At 40.8% G+C, this 16,526-nt stretch overlaps 1 protein-coding gene across 5 annotated transcripts in view; it reads left to right on the top strand.

Annotated features, from left to right (window-relative positions):
* WDPCP (WD repeat containing planar cell polarity effector) overlaps positions 1-16,526 on the top strand; it is a 183,203-nt gene that overhangs the window by 81,812 nt on the left and 84,865 nt on the right. For all 5 annotated transcript variants that reach the window (XR_014217731.1, XM_082215763.1, XM_082215765.1 and 2 more), the window contains exons 9-11: positions 821-1,012; positions 9,356-9,965; positions 13,542-13,730. Coding sequence is in view for 4 of the 5 variants with exons in the window: in XM_082215763.1 (XP_082071889.1) it covers positions 821-1,012; positions 9,356-9,965; positions 13,542-13,730 (991 nt within the window). In the remaining variant the exon portion in view is untranslated. The remainder of the gene's footprint in view (positions 1-820; positions 1,013-9,355; positions 9,966-13,541; positions 13,731-16,526) is intronic.

The following is a 16,526-nucleotide window of genomic DNA, read 5'->3' as shown; positions in this document are numbered from 1 at the left end:
ATATGAATTGATTTGCATTGTTTCCATAAAATTACCTAAGGCATAGTCTCATACAAGCAAAACCTCTTAAAGATATGTTTCCAAAACTTAATTTTAAAAACAGAGCAACTTTTAGAAGTTTGTCAGGCAGCTTGCTCTGCAGTAAACCAGATAAACTTGGAGACACAAACTTTTTAAAAAATTCTGGTGCCCATCAATAAAGAATTGTAATCAATGCTTCCATAATTCACGTGTGATTTATAGAAATAACCATGCATGCAAATGAATTTTGCTGTGAACTAAAAATATATTGATATAGTGATAAGTAGATATTTGTTCCTGTTACACAGGTTATTATCACCAGTTCAGTATTAGTCCAATATATTGCTTCTTTCCTCTAAAGCCAAGGGATTGGTTTCTGTTCTGCAACACTCCTAATCCCCATAGCTTGAGGTAGACAGTGGTATTTCTTTCTCTGATCCATCCTCACAATAGCACTGAGAAACCAGCAGTGCTGTTTCTATTTCATAGACAGGGAACTGAGACTGAAATCTAGTGATGACTTTCACCGATCTTCTCCAGGTCCAAGTTCAATTCAAGACCATATTGTCTGCTGCGTTACATTAATTCTGGAGAGTTTCTTCACCACTATTCTGGGCTATCACTACAAGTGAAATCAAAGAATAGATGGGATTCAACTGGAAAAGGAAGTAGTGTCTTCATTGGACAAATCATATTTTTACATGCAGAATGATTTTGTGAGAACCTAGGTGTAGACAGCCTAAGTAACAAAAGTGTTGCTTTTCTAATTTCAGATGTGTCCTGCATTTTTTCCCCTCAGATATCTTATATTGATACACCCGAGCTAGGCAATAGAAGAACAAAGCATCATCTGGCAATAAATAGCAAAGAAGATAGAGTTATATGCTGGTGGTTGACTGCAAAAGATGAAGTGTGGCCTTGGTCTCCTGGTTCCAGTGAAAGGGAGAGAGCCAACTTGCTGCTCTTGACCTATGAGCATGGCAGCTTGCAGGTAGACATTTAAATTAAATCCTGGAAATCTTCATGTTTAACACTGTTACTATGTGTTGGTTATTTACTTATTTATTTATTTGAAAATGGTTTTACCCAACATTTCATCCCAAAGCACTTCCAGAGTGGCCTACAGAAGATCAATAACACATGAGACAGCCACCTCAGGCTTACAGTCTAAAAAACAATGCATAAAGGAAAAGGGATGAGAAGGGTGGAAAAACACAAGCAAACTCAGGTGTTGCGTGTGTGTGTGTGGTCATTTTAAATAAACACAACAATCAATTTACAACAACAGTGTCATTCTTTAAAACAGCAGAAGAAATGAAAGGAAAAAAGTTGAAAAAGTCTTAAATGAGCAGTTTGAATTGATGTTAGGCTGAAGTATTCAGGTCCAATAATTTTTGTCTGGGAAGGGGTGCCATCTGGTGAGGGGGCAGCCAGCCCCAATATTTTCAATAAGGGGTCTGTGCCCCCCCAAAAATACTCTGCGGCAATCCTCTTATGCATGCTAAACATACTCAGCTCCTTCAATCGTTCCTCATGCAGCTTGGTTTCCAGACCCTTAATCATCTTGGTTGCCCTTCTCTGCCCACATTTCAACTTCTCAACATCCTTCCTAAATTGTGGTGCCCAGAATTGGACACAGTATTCCAGGTGTGGTCTAACCAAGGCAGAATAGAGTGGTACTATTAATTCCCTTCATCTGGACACTATACTTCTGTTGATGCAGCCTAGTATAGCATTCGCTTTTTTGCTGCTGCTGCTGCTGCTGCATCATCATCATATTATTGACTCACGTTAAGCTTGTGGTCCACCTGGATCCCTAGATCCTTTTCACATGTATTGCTAGTAAGCCAGGTGTCCCCCACCCTATATTTGTGCATCTGGTTCTTCCTGCCTAAGTGCAGAACCTGACATTTGTCCCCGTTTAAATTCATTTTGTTACCTTGCACCCAGTTCTCCAATCTGTTACGGTCATTTTTAATTTTGATTCTGTCTTTTGCGGCATTAGCTACCCCTCCCAGTTTGGTGTCACCTGCAAATTTGATGAACATCCCCTCAATTCCTTCATCCAAGTCATTTATGAAGATGTTGAACAACAACAGGCCCATGACAGAACTCTGCGGCACCCCACTTGTCACTTTTCCCCAGGATGATGGGGAGCCAGTAATGAGTACTCTTTAGGTTCGGTCAGTCAACCAGCTACAAATCCACCTAACAGTTCCCTCGTTCAACCCACATTTTACGAGCTTCCTCACAAGAATGGGGGACTTTGACAAAATCCTTACTGAAATCAAGATACACTATGTCCACAGCATTCCAAGTTTGTAACTCCATCAAAAAAAGAAATGAGATTCATCTGGCATGACTTATTATTGATAAACTCATTCTGGGTCTTAGTAATCACAGTATTCTTTTCTAAGTGCTCACAGACCGACTGTTGAATTATCTGTTCTAGAACCTTTCCTGATATTGACGTCAAGCTCACAGATCAGTAGTGGGTCTCCCCTCCTCCCTTCTGAAGATGGGGACAACATTTGCATGCCTCCAGTCTGCAGGGACCTCCACTGTTCTCTAAGAACTCTCAAACTTTATAGACAGAGGCTCTGAGATTACATCCACAAGCCCCTTGAGTATCCTTGGGTACCTCAGGCCCTAGAGATTCAAATTTATTTAAAGTAGCTAGATGTTCCCTTACCACCTTGTTTCCTATCTTGGGCTACAGCTCCCTCCTTACATTGTTTATTCTGTTATCTCCAGGTTGGACACTGCTTTCAGGTGAAAACAAAATAGCTTGTTCTTGTTTGTTCTTCCTCTTGTTCTTCATATGGATTGTCAGCAAAAATGTCCCAATATGTCTTCTACCCAATTCAGGATGGAGGGCAGAGTCTCAAGAAATTTCGGCAGGGGGGAGAGCAGGCAGAGTCTTTGGGCCTATCAGCTGCATACAGCACACCAAAATGTTCACCTTTTAAGATTTATGTTGGGAACAGTGCAACTGTCAGCCATATTTCTACTGAGATAATGATTCTGAGAAGATCACAAGTCCTTAGGAATGAAAGATGACAACCAGCTTAGTAGCATCTGGTTCCCTACTAAGTTTCACTCAAGATAGTTGGTATCCGAACCCTGTAAAATGATGCCAGATTTAAATGAATAAAAACAACAGATTTCAAATAAAGTAAAATGAATAGCACCCACAATAGCAACAAATTAGACTGTTCACAGAAATGGGAATACAGTGCATAAGCAATAAATTTGTAGGTAGAGCCTTCAAGAAGGACACTGACAAACTGGAACGTGTCCAGAGGAGGGCAACCAAAATGGTCAAAGGCCTGGAAACGATGCCTTATGAGGAACGGCTAAGGGAGCTGGGCATGTTTAGCTTGGAGAAGAGGAGGTTAAGGGGTGATATGATAGCCATGTTCAAATATATAAAAGGATGTCACATAGAGGAGGGAGAAAGGTTGTTTTCTGCTGCTCCAGAGAAGCGGACACGGAGCAATGGATCCAAACTACAAGAAAGAAGATTCCACCTAAACATTAGGAAGAACTTCCTGACAGTAAGAGCTGTTCGACAGTGGAATTTGCTGCCAAGGAGTGTGGTGGAGTCTCCTACTTTGGAGGTCTTTAAGCAGAGGCTTGACAACCATATGTCAGGAGTGCTCTGATGGTGTTTCCTGCTTGGCAGGGGGTTGGACTCGATGGCCCTTGTGGTCTCTTCCAACTCTATGATTCTATGATTCTATGATTCTATAAATGTTTAAGCAATGAAGAAAAAAACAAATACACATTTCTTCAGGAGTGTATGTAGGAGTCTCCATGTATTGAAATTTTCACTCAGCATTTCTAATTAGTTTTTTTTTACACAGTTTCATAGTGTGAAATTAAACTAGCAGTTTGCTAACATCTGTAAAGTAAATCAAACAGTTTTCTCATCTTAAAGACAGACAATTCAGTCACAGAGGGCTAATTTTTATGTTTCCTTTATTTTCCTTTTTATCTTCCTGGTAAGCCAATTTTCTGCTTAAAATCTAATGTTTAAAACTATTATTTCCTTCAGTATGGGGGCTTTATCCCTTCTTCTCTACTTCTATGCAAAATGATGCAATTATTTATGTGCTTCAAAGTGTGCAGAAAAGAGCAAGTACCTATTGAAATAAGAATCAGGATTATTATTTTGCATCCCAAACATAAGGTTACAAGGACTATACATAAGATAGCAAATGCTCTAATTGCAAAGATTAGTTAAGCTTTTAATGGTTCATCTTTTCTTTTTGTCTGGACTAAGGTTATATAGATAGTGCTCTTTTCTTGATTAGCTAGATCAGACTGCTAAAATGGAAATGTGCAACAATTGTACGTAGCCATTTTTAAAGTAGAAAACCAATCTAATTATATTGAATTATATTTTAATATTACTTTCTGCTACCATTACTGTTAATACACTAAAAACAATTGCATCATGTCTGCTTAGGGCAGCTTATACACTACATGATGGGTAAGGCAGAGAAGTCCCTGCTCACATTACTTAAAACTTAGAGTTCTGTCTGCAAGGTACCTTTCTGTGATGTCCATTTACTGCTGTGTACAAACTAAATAACAATATGGATTTGGGGAGCAATGAATGTCTCCCAACTCAGACAATTCAGGCAATCTCCTACTAGAAATGGGCAGGTCAATCTATTTTCAGTCAGTATCAGTTTTGCATGTGTTCATTCATTAGTCTGTTGAGTTTTCTTAATTTTTTTTAATCTGCATGAGAATTTGTTTTTAAATACAGTAATGCATTTTATCATAAGATACATATTCAGATACATATATTATCCCAGTATTCATAATTATAAGTTTTATCCTGAAATACATATTTTGTACTGTGCTTTGGTACTTTTTGAGAGGACAACTATTATCACAAATTTTAGAGAACTGTCAAATCTGAAGAATAAGTACATTCTCTTCTGCACATTTTTCTGGGAAGTGCATGGCAATTCATAGAAATCAAATTCCTCAAGCCTCCCCATCTCTTATACTCTTAGTTATAGGGAGCAGAATAGAATAGGCAAAGAGAACTATTCCACTCACTATGTTTGAGAAGTATGGAGCGGCAGTGCAAAAAAATTCTCAACAAATCTAGAAGAGGCATCACCATTTGGAATGGAAACACTAATCCAGGTCAGAAAATACTGCTTTCTTATATGCAGTTGTGCCATTTGTTCCAGCTCTTACTTCAGAACATCCAGCTTCTTAAAGCATATTTTAGTTGTCTATGTTTTGCTCTTTAAGTTTGTTATCAGCCCTGGATGCTATTTTTGAGGAAAACGCTAGGGTGCAAATACTTTTTAATAAATAAATAGTATCGAGGTGTTTCTTATTCTTGAAATGTTGATCTGGTGACCTTGTTATGAAATGAAAAGTGATGCTGTGTAGAAAAGCAGATGAAGTCTAACTTTTTTCTCTCATTACCATCATCTTGCCATATTCTGCGGAAAAGGTGTGTGGTGCCCTTATTGCAGTTTTCAAAGAATGGATGTTGCCATTCTCCTTCCATTATTACACTGTCTCACACTCATCAGGTATAACTGCGGGAAAATGTTTTTCTCAAAGTCTTTCTCTCCATACACAAATATGAACAGCTGTATGCCCACTTTTTATGATTGATTTTATTTATTTTTAGTCTTCTTTTTGAAGAAAGCTCTAACTGCTCTGTTACCTATTTGTCTACTACCAGTGTGTCTCCAGAGCCCCCCCCCCCCCACTTGGGACTAATTTGCAGTAGTGTTCTTTGACAAATAGTCAGAAAGCATGACTGCTTTCAGTAACATGATTGTTTTCCCTTTCCAAACTATACTTTTTGATCTCTTTTGCACAATTCAGTTATTATAACTTTCCCATGGTTGTTTCAGTCTAACTTTGTTAGCCTTATGGGTCACTGAACCTACATTTCTTCATCTATTATTCTGTAGTTGTTTGTTCTGAATCTACTGACATGAGCAGGAAATCCCCGTGTTTTTGTTGTTCATTAAATTTTTTGGCCTACTAATGTTTAGCCTGCTATACAGATACCAGTGTGGTATACGAAAACATGAAATAAAACTGGCAATACAGTAAATCAAAATAATAGAAAGAAAATCAGAATGGACAAACAGGGGCCCAGTTTCAGAATGTTGCGCTCTTAATTTTTACAGAATTCATTCTTATTAACCAATAGGATACTGTTGTTTACATAGTCACTTTTTATAACATAGGTCAGAGCTGAGTTAAGAGCTGCTATAAAAGGCTCACTTGCTTCATTTCAACTTTATCAACTTGATTGAGAAACTGCTGCCTTGGAGTGCCACCCCAACTGAATTTTCCATTCATCCTGGTCATTAGAAGAATTAAGAACTGGTAGCTGTTTGTTTGTTTTTCTCTTGCCTGCTCTACACATCTCTTTTTCCTTTTGTGTCATGTATTTTAGATTATAATGATGTGGGCAGGGATTATCTTGTCTTTAATCCGTGTACACTGGGGTTTGCCAGCCTGGCACCTGTGGGCACCATGGCATCCACAACGGCCTTCATTGGCACCCAGAAACAGAGGACCCAGGCTCTGACCTTTCTTTAGCCCATCTAGAAAAAAGTTAGAAAGCAAAATGTGCAGGTACACTTCTAAGCAACTTCTTTGAAATGAAGCAGCCTGGGGGCTCCTGCCTGTCAGTGTTTTTAGCCCTTGAGTGAAGTCAGAGCTGTGGTTGATAAGAACTGTTTGGATACCAGGCAATAGGAATCTCTGGGGTCCTAAGGAGCGGCTGTTTTCCTTCTCCCCTTTAGTGCACTTTTCCTGCTTCTGTCTTACTTTCTAGCCCTTAGATCCACCAGTTTGCTTCTCTGTTTATTTTGCTGCTGCCAACAGCATGGAGCAGCTGGCAGGCATACAGTTAATAATAATAATAATAATAATAATAATAATAATAATAAATAATAATAATAAATAATAATAATAAAGAAATCTGTGTGCTGGGTAGGGGAAGAAGCATGGGAATCAGCTATCACAAATTTGCTGCCTACCAGCCATGTGTAAAAGTCACAAACTGCTGCTTGAGAAACTTTTTGAAAACGTGGGGTTATGGTAAGAAACACAGAAATCCTCCCTTTGCAGCTGTGTGTATTTTGCTGCATGCTGGCACATGGAAGAGCCAGCTGCTTGGGAGACCCCACAGTTAATGCCAGGAACTGGGCAGAGGAGGAATGATGGAGACTGCCTCCCCAGACCCACCATCTCCCAGAACCCGGCAAGCCTTAAAAGTGGGAGAGCAAAGAGCTCAAAGACAGAGGGCACATAGCAGCACCCGTAGAGATGTTGATGACAAAGGAGGAAGTGGGAGGGGGGGTGGAGATTCACCATTATCCAAGAGGCTGTGTTCCAAGCCTCTTTCTGTAAATACTGATTAAAAAGCAGATGGTAAGAATTTTTTTTGTCTTTGTACGATCCTGGCAACCGGCTGTGGGAGTTGCTTACAGCTGCCTGACAGTTAAATCTATGTGTGTGACTGAGAGAAGGAGAGAAGATATGGGGCTTGTCCACACTTCTGCTTCTCCCACCACTTTCTCCTGCGGAAACCAGCTGTTTACTTCTAAAGGAGAACAAACATCAATCTGGTTTTCTGCAGACCCATGCCTAGAAAGCATGGGAAAAGTAGAACTGTGAATGAGCCCATGGCAAGCCTTTTTTGTTTCTCCTGCATATCCTACAGCAGGGACTGTTCCAAAGCTGTTTTGGGGGCAGAGCCCAATGCAGAAGCACGAAGATGATCTTCATAACAAAGATAACCTTTTCCTGCTTGTTTCCAAGTTGTTTTGGGGGATGAACCCAGTGCAGAAGCATTCTTCTTGTCAATATAACCATCACCTTTTTCCTGCTTGTCCCCAGGTTGTGGGAGGTGCAGCATTATCTTCATTATTACTGCCATCTTTTTCCTGGTGGGTCCCAAGTTGAGTTTTGGTGGAGAGAGGCATTGCAGAGTCATCATTATTGCCACCACCTTTTCCTTCCTGGCTCACAGCAGGGATGGTTCCCAAGGCTTTTTGTTGGGGGGACAGGGAGCACAGTGCAAAGGCATTCATTATTATGATCATTTCCTCATACACCCCTAATTTTGAGAAGCTTGTAGATGACATTCAGACTCAAACATCACACTAGTTGGGACTGGTATTGTTCAACCAGTACTCTGGTGAGTTTTTAATGTATTTGATTTATATTTTCCTTGTATTTCTATTATTTTTTATTCCACAAAGATAGTTTTTTTAAAAAAAATACTTGCCACCCAGCATTAAGTATGTTTTTATATTTGTGACTATGCATGTATATGGCTGTCGGTAGTAATTCAAAATTATTCTTGGATTCAGCTTTCTTCTATTTTCTAGCTCTAATCCACAGCAGCATAGCAGTGGCAGATAACCGAAACTTAGCATTGTCTGGGGGGAAATAAAGTTTTTCAAACATTATTGTTATCGAACAATAACAAAAATGAATTGATGTTTTCATATTTGAACCATTTTATGTTCCAGTCCCTTTTCTTATTCTGTTCTTTTGGAGGTGGCAGCCATTTTGTGTTAGGCCACACCCCGGGCAGCAGCCATTTCCTGATTGGTGCCTTGGCACCTTCTCAAAATTCCAAATGTACCCTTAGACCCAAATAGGTTGGTGACCATTGGTGAACACAGTGCTTCTGCTTCCTAAATTTTAGGTATTTTATGAATGATAATAATAATAATTGTGGGTGATATCTAATCTTAATCAATCTCAGAATAGACCCATCAAAATCAAGTAACTTAACTTCATTAATTTAAGTGAGCAGACTCTGACAATGACTTAGTCAGATATCATTCGATAGCTTCAGTCTTTTATATGCTTACACAAAGGTCAGAATGTCAAAACCAAATAAAATACCATTTTCTAAGAATATTAAAGTCCATCTACATAATTTTATAGTTGGCTGCACGATTTTCTCCAAAATCAAGAATAGATATGATATGGCCTGAGAATTCAAGGATTACGTTACATAACTGATGGATATTTTTGATTTGGTAGCAAATACAGTCTGAGTTGTCCATATTTTCATTAGATGAAAGCTTCTGTGACAACAATGTTCCACAAGACTAATAATGAACAAATATTGGAAAGGACTGAAAGGCAACAATAGATTTTATTACTTACAATAATTTTATCATCTGCCATGTGAATGGGTCCTATGGTAAAGCAAATAATAGACTTCCATTTTTAGAATTTATTAGCATTAGATCGTTTAAATCCATTCAGAGCTAAACTAAATTGTTTTAAAATTGTGTGTGTTGTTTTACAGATTCTGAGTTACATACGTACCGATGGGGATCCACTTGATGCCGGCTTTAGCTCATGTAATCCTTATCAGATTCATACTGTAGAACACGCTTTCAGCGCAGACCACGAGCCCATGGCTGACAGCTGCGTCTATGAGTACGTTAAGAATAAAGTTCAGTGTGTGGCAGTCACTAAAATACCACTGCTGTCAAAGGCCATCAGCTGCTGCCGGAACATTACAGAAGACAAACTTGTTCTGGGGTGTGAAGATTCTTCAATAGTCCTATATGAGGCCTACCGTCAAGTAACTTTATCAGCACAGGCAGAACTATTGCCTGCCTTAATGTGTTGCCACCCCAGCGAAGCCATAGTCCTGGTTGGTAGTTCACAAGGGGAACTTCAGCTGTTTGACATGGCACTATCTCCAATTAAAATGCAGGTTTTAGCTGAAGACTTCTCAACCAAATCAACTTTGCAGTTCAGTGAACATTTTGATGTATCCAGCAGCCTCATCCAGATCCAATGGGCTGCTCCTAAAGTTTCGTGTCCAAGTATGGATGATGTAGATATCCATGATCTTCTCTTACTTAAGTTTGACAAAGGACCTCTTGGAGTGCTGCATTTTAAAGTTGGTAAGTTGATGCACTGTTTGTGGCAGAAGGGATTATGTTCTATAATTAACTGGTGCTGTTTCATAGTGAATCCACATGAAAGGGATTTCTACATTTTTTCAAGCAGTTCAAATTGCAAATAGTGTAAATAATGATATTTTGTTATTTTATTATATTTATATACTCTATTCATTCCGTCATAAAACCCAAGGCAGTGTACATGTAGCACCCATCCGTGTGTAAGGAGTACCATGAGTATTTGCAGGGGCCAGACCCTGAGTGGAGTGAGGAGTTGCAGGACCAGGCCCTTGCTGTGTTTGTCTTGGAGTCGAGGGTGGCCTGGCTGGTGTGGCCAGGACAGGAGATGTGCAGCACCTGGAGGCAAACCCAAGAGGAGTATATAAGGCCAGCATTTCCCCCTGGTTCTTGGCCACAGCAACATGGTTTATACCCTGCTGTTGCCAGTTCCTGTTTTTGCTTCTGATCCTGCTTCAGTTCCTGATCCAGCTTCAGTGACCCTGGCCTTGCTCCAGTTTCTTCTCCTTTACCAGTTTCTGTTTCTGCATTCCAGCCTCATCGAGTTTCCGTCTCCCATTGAACTGCTACCATTGTTACCATACGACCCAGACTGTTCACTAACCAGACCCAAACCTGCTTAGTTTCTGCAAATAGGTGGTCTAATGCGCCTCTAGACCAGTGTTTCCCAACCGGTGTTCCGCGGCACACTAGTGTGCCTCGAGACGTTGCCTGGTGTGCCGTGGGAGGGAGGCGGGCGAGTCGGGCGGCGAGAGGCGGCGGCGAGGAGAGGCCGCCCGGCGCGGGACTCTCGCCGTCTGCCTGCCTGGCTGCCTGCGTGGCGCTGACGTCACGGGGCTGTAACGTGCCCCACATAGGCACACGCGGGGCGGCGAGCGAGCTCCCTCCCACATCCCATCGCTGCTCGCTTCGGCCGGCCTACTGGGCTGTCGCAGGCGGAAGGCCTGCGCATGCGCGAGGTTTTCGCACCTTCGGGATTGCCTTCACGCCTTCCTCCTCCCGGGTCCTTGAGAGCGCGGGAAGCGGCAGCGCGAGACCGGCGTTGAGCCTGGTAGGTATTGCGCTTGCCAAGGCAGTCATTTGGGAAATGAAAACTTGCAAAGCAAGCAACCAGTTCAATCTGAAGTACGTGTATGCTTAATATCCTGTATCTGAAACCTGTTCTGCCCCCTCCCCCACACTTGGTGCCATTTTCATCTACACATGCAGCAGAGTAAGTTGACCCAGAATAGTACCAATTCAGATGGCAGATGGGAGAATGACAGTGCTGAATGCTTTCCCATGTAGAACAGTCCCTGCAAATAAAATCTAGCATATTTGGAAGAGGGATGCTAGCCTAACCATTACCTTCTATGCTGTTACTATTTTTTAATTTTTTTTTTACATAAGTAAAAAGTGACCTTTCCCCATCTGGCATGGTGGTGTGCCTCGAGATTTTTTTCATGAAACAAGTGTGCCTTTGCCCAAAAAAGGTTGGGAAACACTGCTCTAGACCATACCCATTTTCTGTTCTATTATTTGTCCAAATCCATCTTTTAAAACTAAATCTAACATTTATGCTTTTCAAAAGATGAAAGAGTGAGATATTAGATGAAACAGGCATGCACATCAGCATAGGAAATAATTGAAGTCTGTTCACATTGCCGCTGCAATTAGATGCATAGACACATTCCAATTTCAAATTAACTATGAACAATTTACAATCAAACATAGGTGCAGATTTAGTCATTCATATATATATATATATATATATATTTGTAAATTGTCCTTGTTACCTAATAAATTTATTAAATAGAGGGGGGGACCCTTCTAGATATCCTGAGACATTTTGTCCAGTAGTGTGTTTAATAGTTGCGGACATCTACATGGAATTATATAATTAAAACAATTATTTAATGTATTCATACATGTTGTCTGTTTTTAAATGCCTCTGAATTACCCAGTTACCTGTCAAAACAGAAGGCACTCTGCCTTCATGTACCTTGTTCTCCACAGTTCTCCCCTGTGGCTCTGACTCACAACAGCTTTCCAGAAAGCACAGCTTTCCTTTTCCTATCTCTAGCACATTTGTGTTTTTTCTGAGACAAACAGGCTCTCAGCACAGGGATTTAGAGGCCTTTCTGCTAATTGCCAGCTTGTAAACTTAATTGGACTGTCTCCCTGGGTACTGTTCCTAAATCAATTAGGCAGTGAGTTGGCTGTCACCTTTTTTTTACCAAAGTAGGTCATTTGGAAATGTACCACCCAAGAGAAGTCAAGAACCCAAATGGGAAGATGCTTACCTCCATGGTTAAAAGTTATCACACATTAAAATTTGTTGTGTGGGTTTCCATCAAATCAATACTGTGCTTGAGATATTGTTGCCCCGACTCATCTTGCTCATTAGATAAAATACAATATTAAAATATCCTCAACAATATATCTAGGATAGCATTTGGATGTTTTTTCTCTTGACCTTTTTGTGCATAGTTTAATAGCTTTGGTAGCTAAAACTAATATAACTCTAGATCTAATTAAATGTAATGGTTATTTAAGAAGCCTGTGTAATAGAGACTTGGTTGGATGAAACAGATGGGCCTGTTCTTGCCACTGCTTGTCCACCAGGTTTCTCTTATGCACAGCAACCCAGGTCATATGGGCGGGGAGCGGGGGTTGTAGTGATTTTTAGGAAGTCATTAGCTTGCACCAGGCATCCTGTTGGGAAGACCCAGTTTTCTGAGTGCATGTTCTGGAAGTTGGATAATAGGGCCAGTACAGGATTCCTTTTGGTGTACTGACCTCCCCGCTGCACCAAGGATTCCCAGCCCAAGTTGCTTCAGGTCATGGCAGATGCTCTCCTGGAGACACCTAGTTTGGTTGTCCTAAGGGATTTTGACATCCATGCCAACACGACCTTACAAGGGACTGCTTGGGAAAGCATGGCCTCCATGGGGCTGTCCCTGAATAAGTTTAGCCCAATTCATAGTCATGGACATGCCTTAGACCTGGTGTTCACATCTACGGATGTCGGTGATCTGACACTAAGTAAAAGTGAAACAAAAGAAGTCCTATGAACAGATCACTTCCTGGTGCAACTGGACTTCTCCACGACCCTTCCCCTCTGCAGGGAGGTGGGACGATTTGGATGGTCCGACCCCGTCACTTAATGGATCCAAATGGTTTCCAGAGAGTAGTAAGGGATGTTTTATCCCATGTTGATGGCCTTTCAGCTGATTCCCTGGTGGCCCACTGGAATGCGGAGTTAAACAGGGCTATTGACTGTCTGGCTCCAAAGCGCCCTCTCCAATTGCATGGAGCCTGGACAGCCCCGTGGTTTTCAACGGAGCTGAGGGCGATGAAACGGAGCTGAGGGACATGCATTTATATACTGCCTCTTGCACCCTTGCACTCTTGCACTCTTACAGTTTTGTCACAGAGGGATAGGTGAAAATCAAGAGTCCTGCATTAGCTGAGCAGAAGTGCTTAATTCTAGCACAAAGCCACCAACGGACATAATCCTTAATGTCTACCACTGTTGGAAAGCACTAACTTTGTCCACAATTGTGTTGTTTCCTCTGACAGGTGTCATCCCAAGAGGCCAGCTTGGCCTTGTAGAAATCATCCAGGAGTATATTCATCAGAATGAGATACATGAGGCAATTAATATCCTGAGCAGCATGAACTGGAACATAATGGGCCATCAATGCTATATAAGCCTAAGTGCCATACTAAACTATCTTCTCAGACAAAAGCTGAATCTTACAAGAGAAGGTACATTTGTCTGCATATCATAAATATGAGTAGCTGAAACATGAAAATAATAGCAGACATTGAACAGTGACTTTAGTCTTAACTTGTTATGGTCAGAGTTATATTTGTACTTGTGTTAAAATGAAGTTGTGTGCAAACAGAAGATGTTCAGTATCCTATATCAATTTATTCTTGCTTAAGAAAGACGGGCACCAAACTTATCATTTCAACTGAAATAGTAGTTGAAATGTTCCATTCTGTTTCGTACTATTGTCAGTGGTGTGTATGCATGGACATTACTTTCCTCTTCGTGAATCGAAAACCTCATTTGGGGTGACTTTTTCTTAAGATAACTGTTAATCATTTGAATTTATTCAGTGGTGATTGGTTAAAGAAATACATCAATCAGCTTTACATGTTACCTGTTGTATCCCCTCATACTTCTTTCCTCCTCTTGCTGTATCTCTCCTGTTGCCTCCAGTGATGTCTGAAACCTCCCTACATTGGCAGATCAATTCAAGGCTCAGGCTCATCTCTGCGTGATCCTGGTGGGAAGGTTCTCCAATGAATAGCTGTGTGTGTGTTAGAACTGTGCTATTCCCAGGATTTAGATAGGAGGAAAATTAAGCAGGAAAACTTCATGCCATGACTCAGCATGGAGGTGCAGCTGGGCACCAAGCTTGCCTTTGTGGGAAGAAGGGGGTGTAGGATATGGGGAGCAGCAGATATTAGAAAATTTGCTTGCTGCCCAAACCTGCCCCCAGGCCATCAGGCGGAGGCAGGCAATCCCTGCACTGCAGTGTGAGATGCAGGACTGATTACCTATGTTTAATATTCCAGCAGACAAGGTCAAAATCTCCTCTTGGAAAACTTCTGAAAGTACACAGTGGGAAAGTGGAAGATGGCGGGGATGGGTGGGAGGGAGAGGCTTTTCATGAAATTTTGTTTTAAAATATGTGTATTATATATAGCTGTCTTGTTGAGTTCTTCCCTACATGCAACCCTGCTAATTCTGCTTTACAGTAGAGTTTTATGCCATCCAGGATTTATCCTATACAAGCCTAACAAAACCTGTCATGGTAATTTGTTTTCTTTTTATTAGAGGAACCCAGACAGCCCTTTCATTTGTAATGATTTGACGGTTATCTTTGAGATCTTCATTTCTGCCGTCAACATCAAGCTGTGCTATCTAATGAATCTGTAACTGTGCTAATACTTACTCGTATTCCATGTGGGCCGTAGCATTTCAGAAGTGCAAAACATGCTGTAAGGAAAACAGCAACAGCAAGAGAGCATGCCTCTCCCCCCCCCCAATAACCTACTGTATTAAATTTTAATCAAAATTGATTGATGCTTTTGAAGGGAAACACCTTCAAAGTTCAGCTTATCTCACTGTCTAGATTTAAGATACTGCGAAACCTCATTTCCTAACAGGTTGCCAATGCTCATAACACTGGGCTATTAGAGCCTTCGGTGCTATCAAATCTTATAAAATAAAATGTACCTATGCTTAGAACTAAACGATAATTATCACTGAATACCGAATTGGTTAGTTCAAACAGACATTTATGGCAGCATATCAGAGGGAGAAATTTCCCTACAGGTCAAACACCTTTAAAGCACTTGAAAACTTTGATTAACTAAAATTCAGTTTGCCCATCTGCCTTGAAAGGAGCGTCTGTATCTCAAATCAAATTGTATCTGCAGCTAAAGGAAGAGAGGGATTTCTATCAATTATACTTTGCTTCTAGATGACAACAGAATTTTATTCCCTTTTTTGCGCTCACCTAGCAGTCATCTACAGTGGTGCATCGCAAGACGAAATTAATTCGTTCCGCGAGTTTTTTCGTCTAGCGAATTTTTCGTCTTGCGAAGCACGAAATCCCATAGGAATGCATTGAAATTCAATTAATGCGTTCCTATGGTCAAAAAAAGTCCAAACAAAGCCAAATTTGGTACAACAAGAGTTTATTAAGTGCTCTTTAAAGTCACACATACTGTAAAGAGCATTTCAAAAATTGAAGGAACAATAAATTAAGTTTCTAAACATGACAGAAAAAACATTTAAAAATCAACAAAGTGTACAGTTCATTTTCTAAGACTCTGGGGGACAACTCAAAGAAGGTTCCTCTTCCACTCTTTGCTTCTTGCTGAAGAACCCCCTCCTCAACTGTTCCCCCAGCCACCCACCACACAGAAATTCAAATCCAGATTTTTTTTTTTAAAAAAACAGCAGAGTGGCCCAATGGTCACAGAAAATCATAAAAATGCAGGAAAAAACCACACAAGCTTCCAGATCCTTGCAAACCCCTCCCCAACATCAAGTCCTTGAATTCCAAACACCCCACCCAAAATCCAACCCCCCCCAAAAAAAGTTTTAAAAGTTTAAAAGAAGTTTTGGGAAAGCTTCAAAAATCACCAAAGTCTTCAAAAACCTCAAAAAAGGCTACCACACCGCGTTCTATGAGTTGCTCCTTGAAGTCAAGTCGCAACTGTATTAATGGTGTTAAGAAAAAGGAAACAAACTTGCAAGACGTTTTCGTTTTTCGTCTTGCGAAGCAGCTCAAAAAACGGAAAACCCTTTCATCTAGCGAGTTTTCCGTCTTGCGAGGCATTCGTCTTGCGGGGCACCACTGTATGTTGTTTAACATCTACATCAGAGCTTTCCAAACTGTGTGTCCTGACGTGTTAGCGTGTAAGCTGCAGTGTGTAGGTGTGTCGTGCAAATGCTCCCTGCTCTCCTCCCAGGGCTGGAAAGGGGTTAGTTTAACCTCTGGTTTGCTAGTGAAACTGAATTACTGTGTTGTGAAATGATGC

This window comes from Podarcis vaucheri (genome assembly GCF_965113315.1).
Source record: "Podarcis vaucheri genome assembly, chromosome: 3".
NCBI lineage: Eukaryota > Metazoa > Chordata > Lepidosauria > Squamata > Lacertidae > Podarcis > Podarcis vaucheri.
This window is presented reverse-complemented; position numbering and strand designations above follow the sequence as displayed.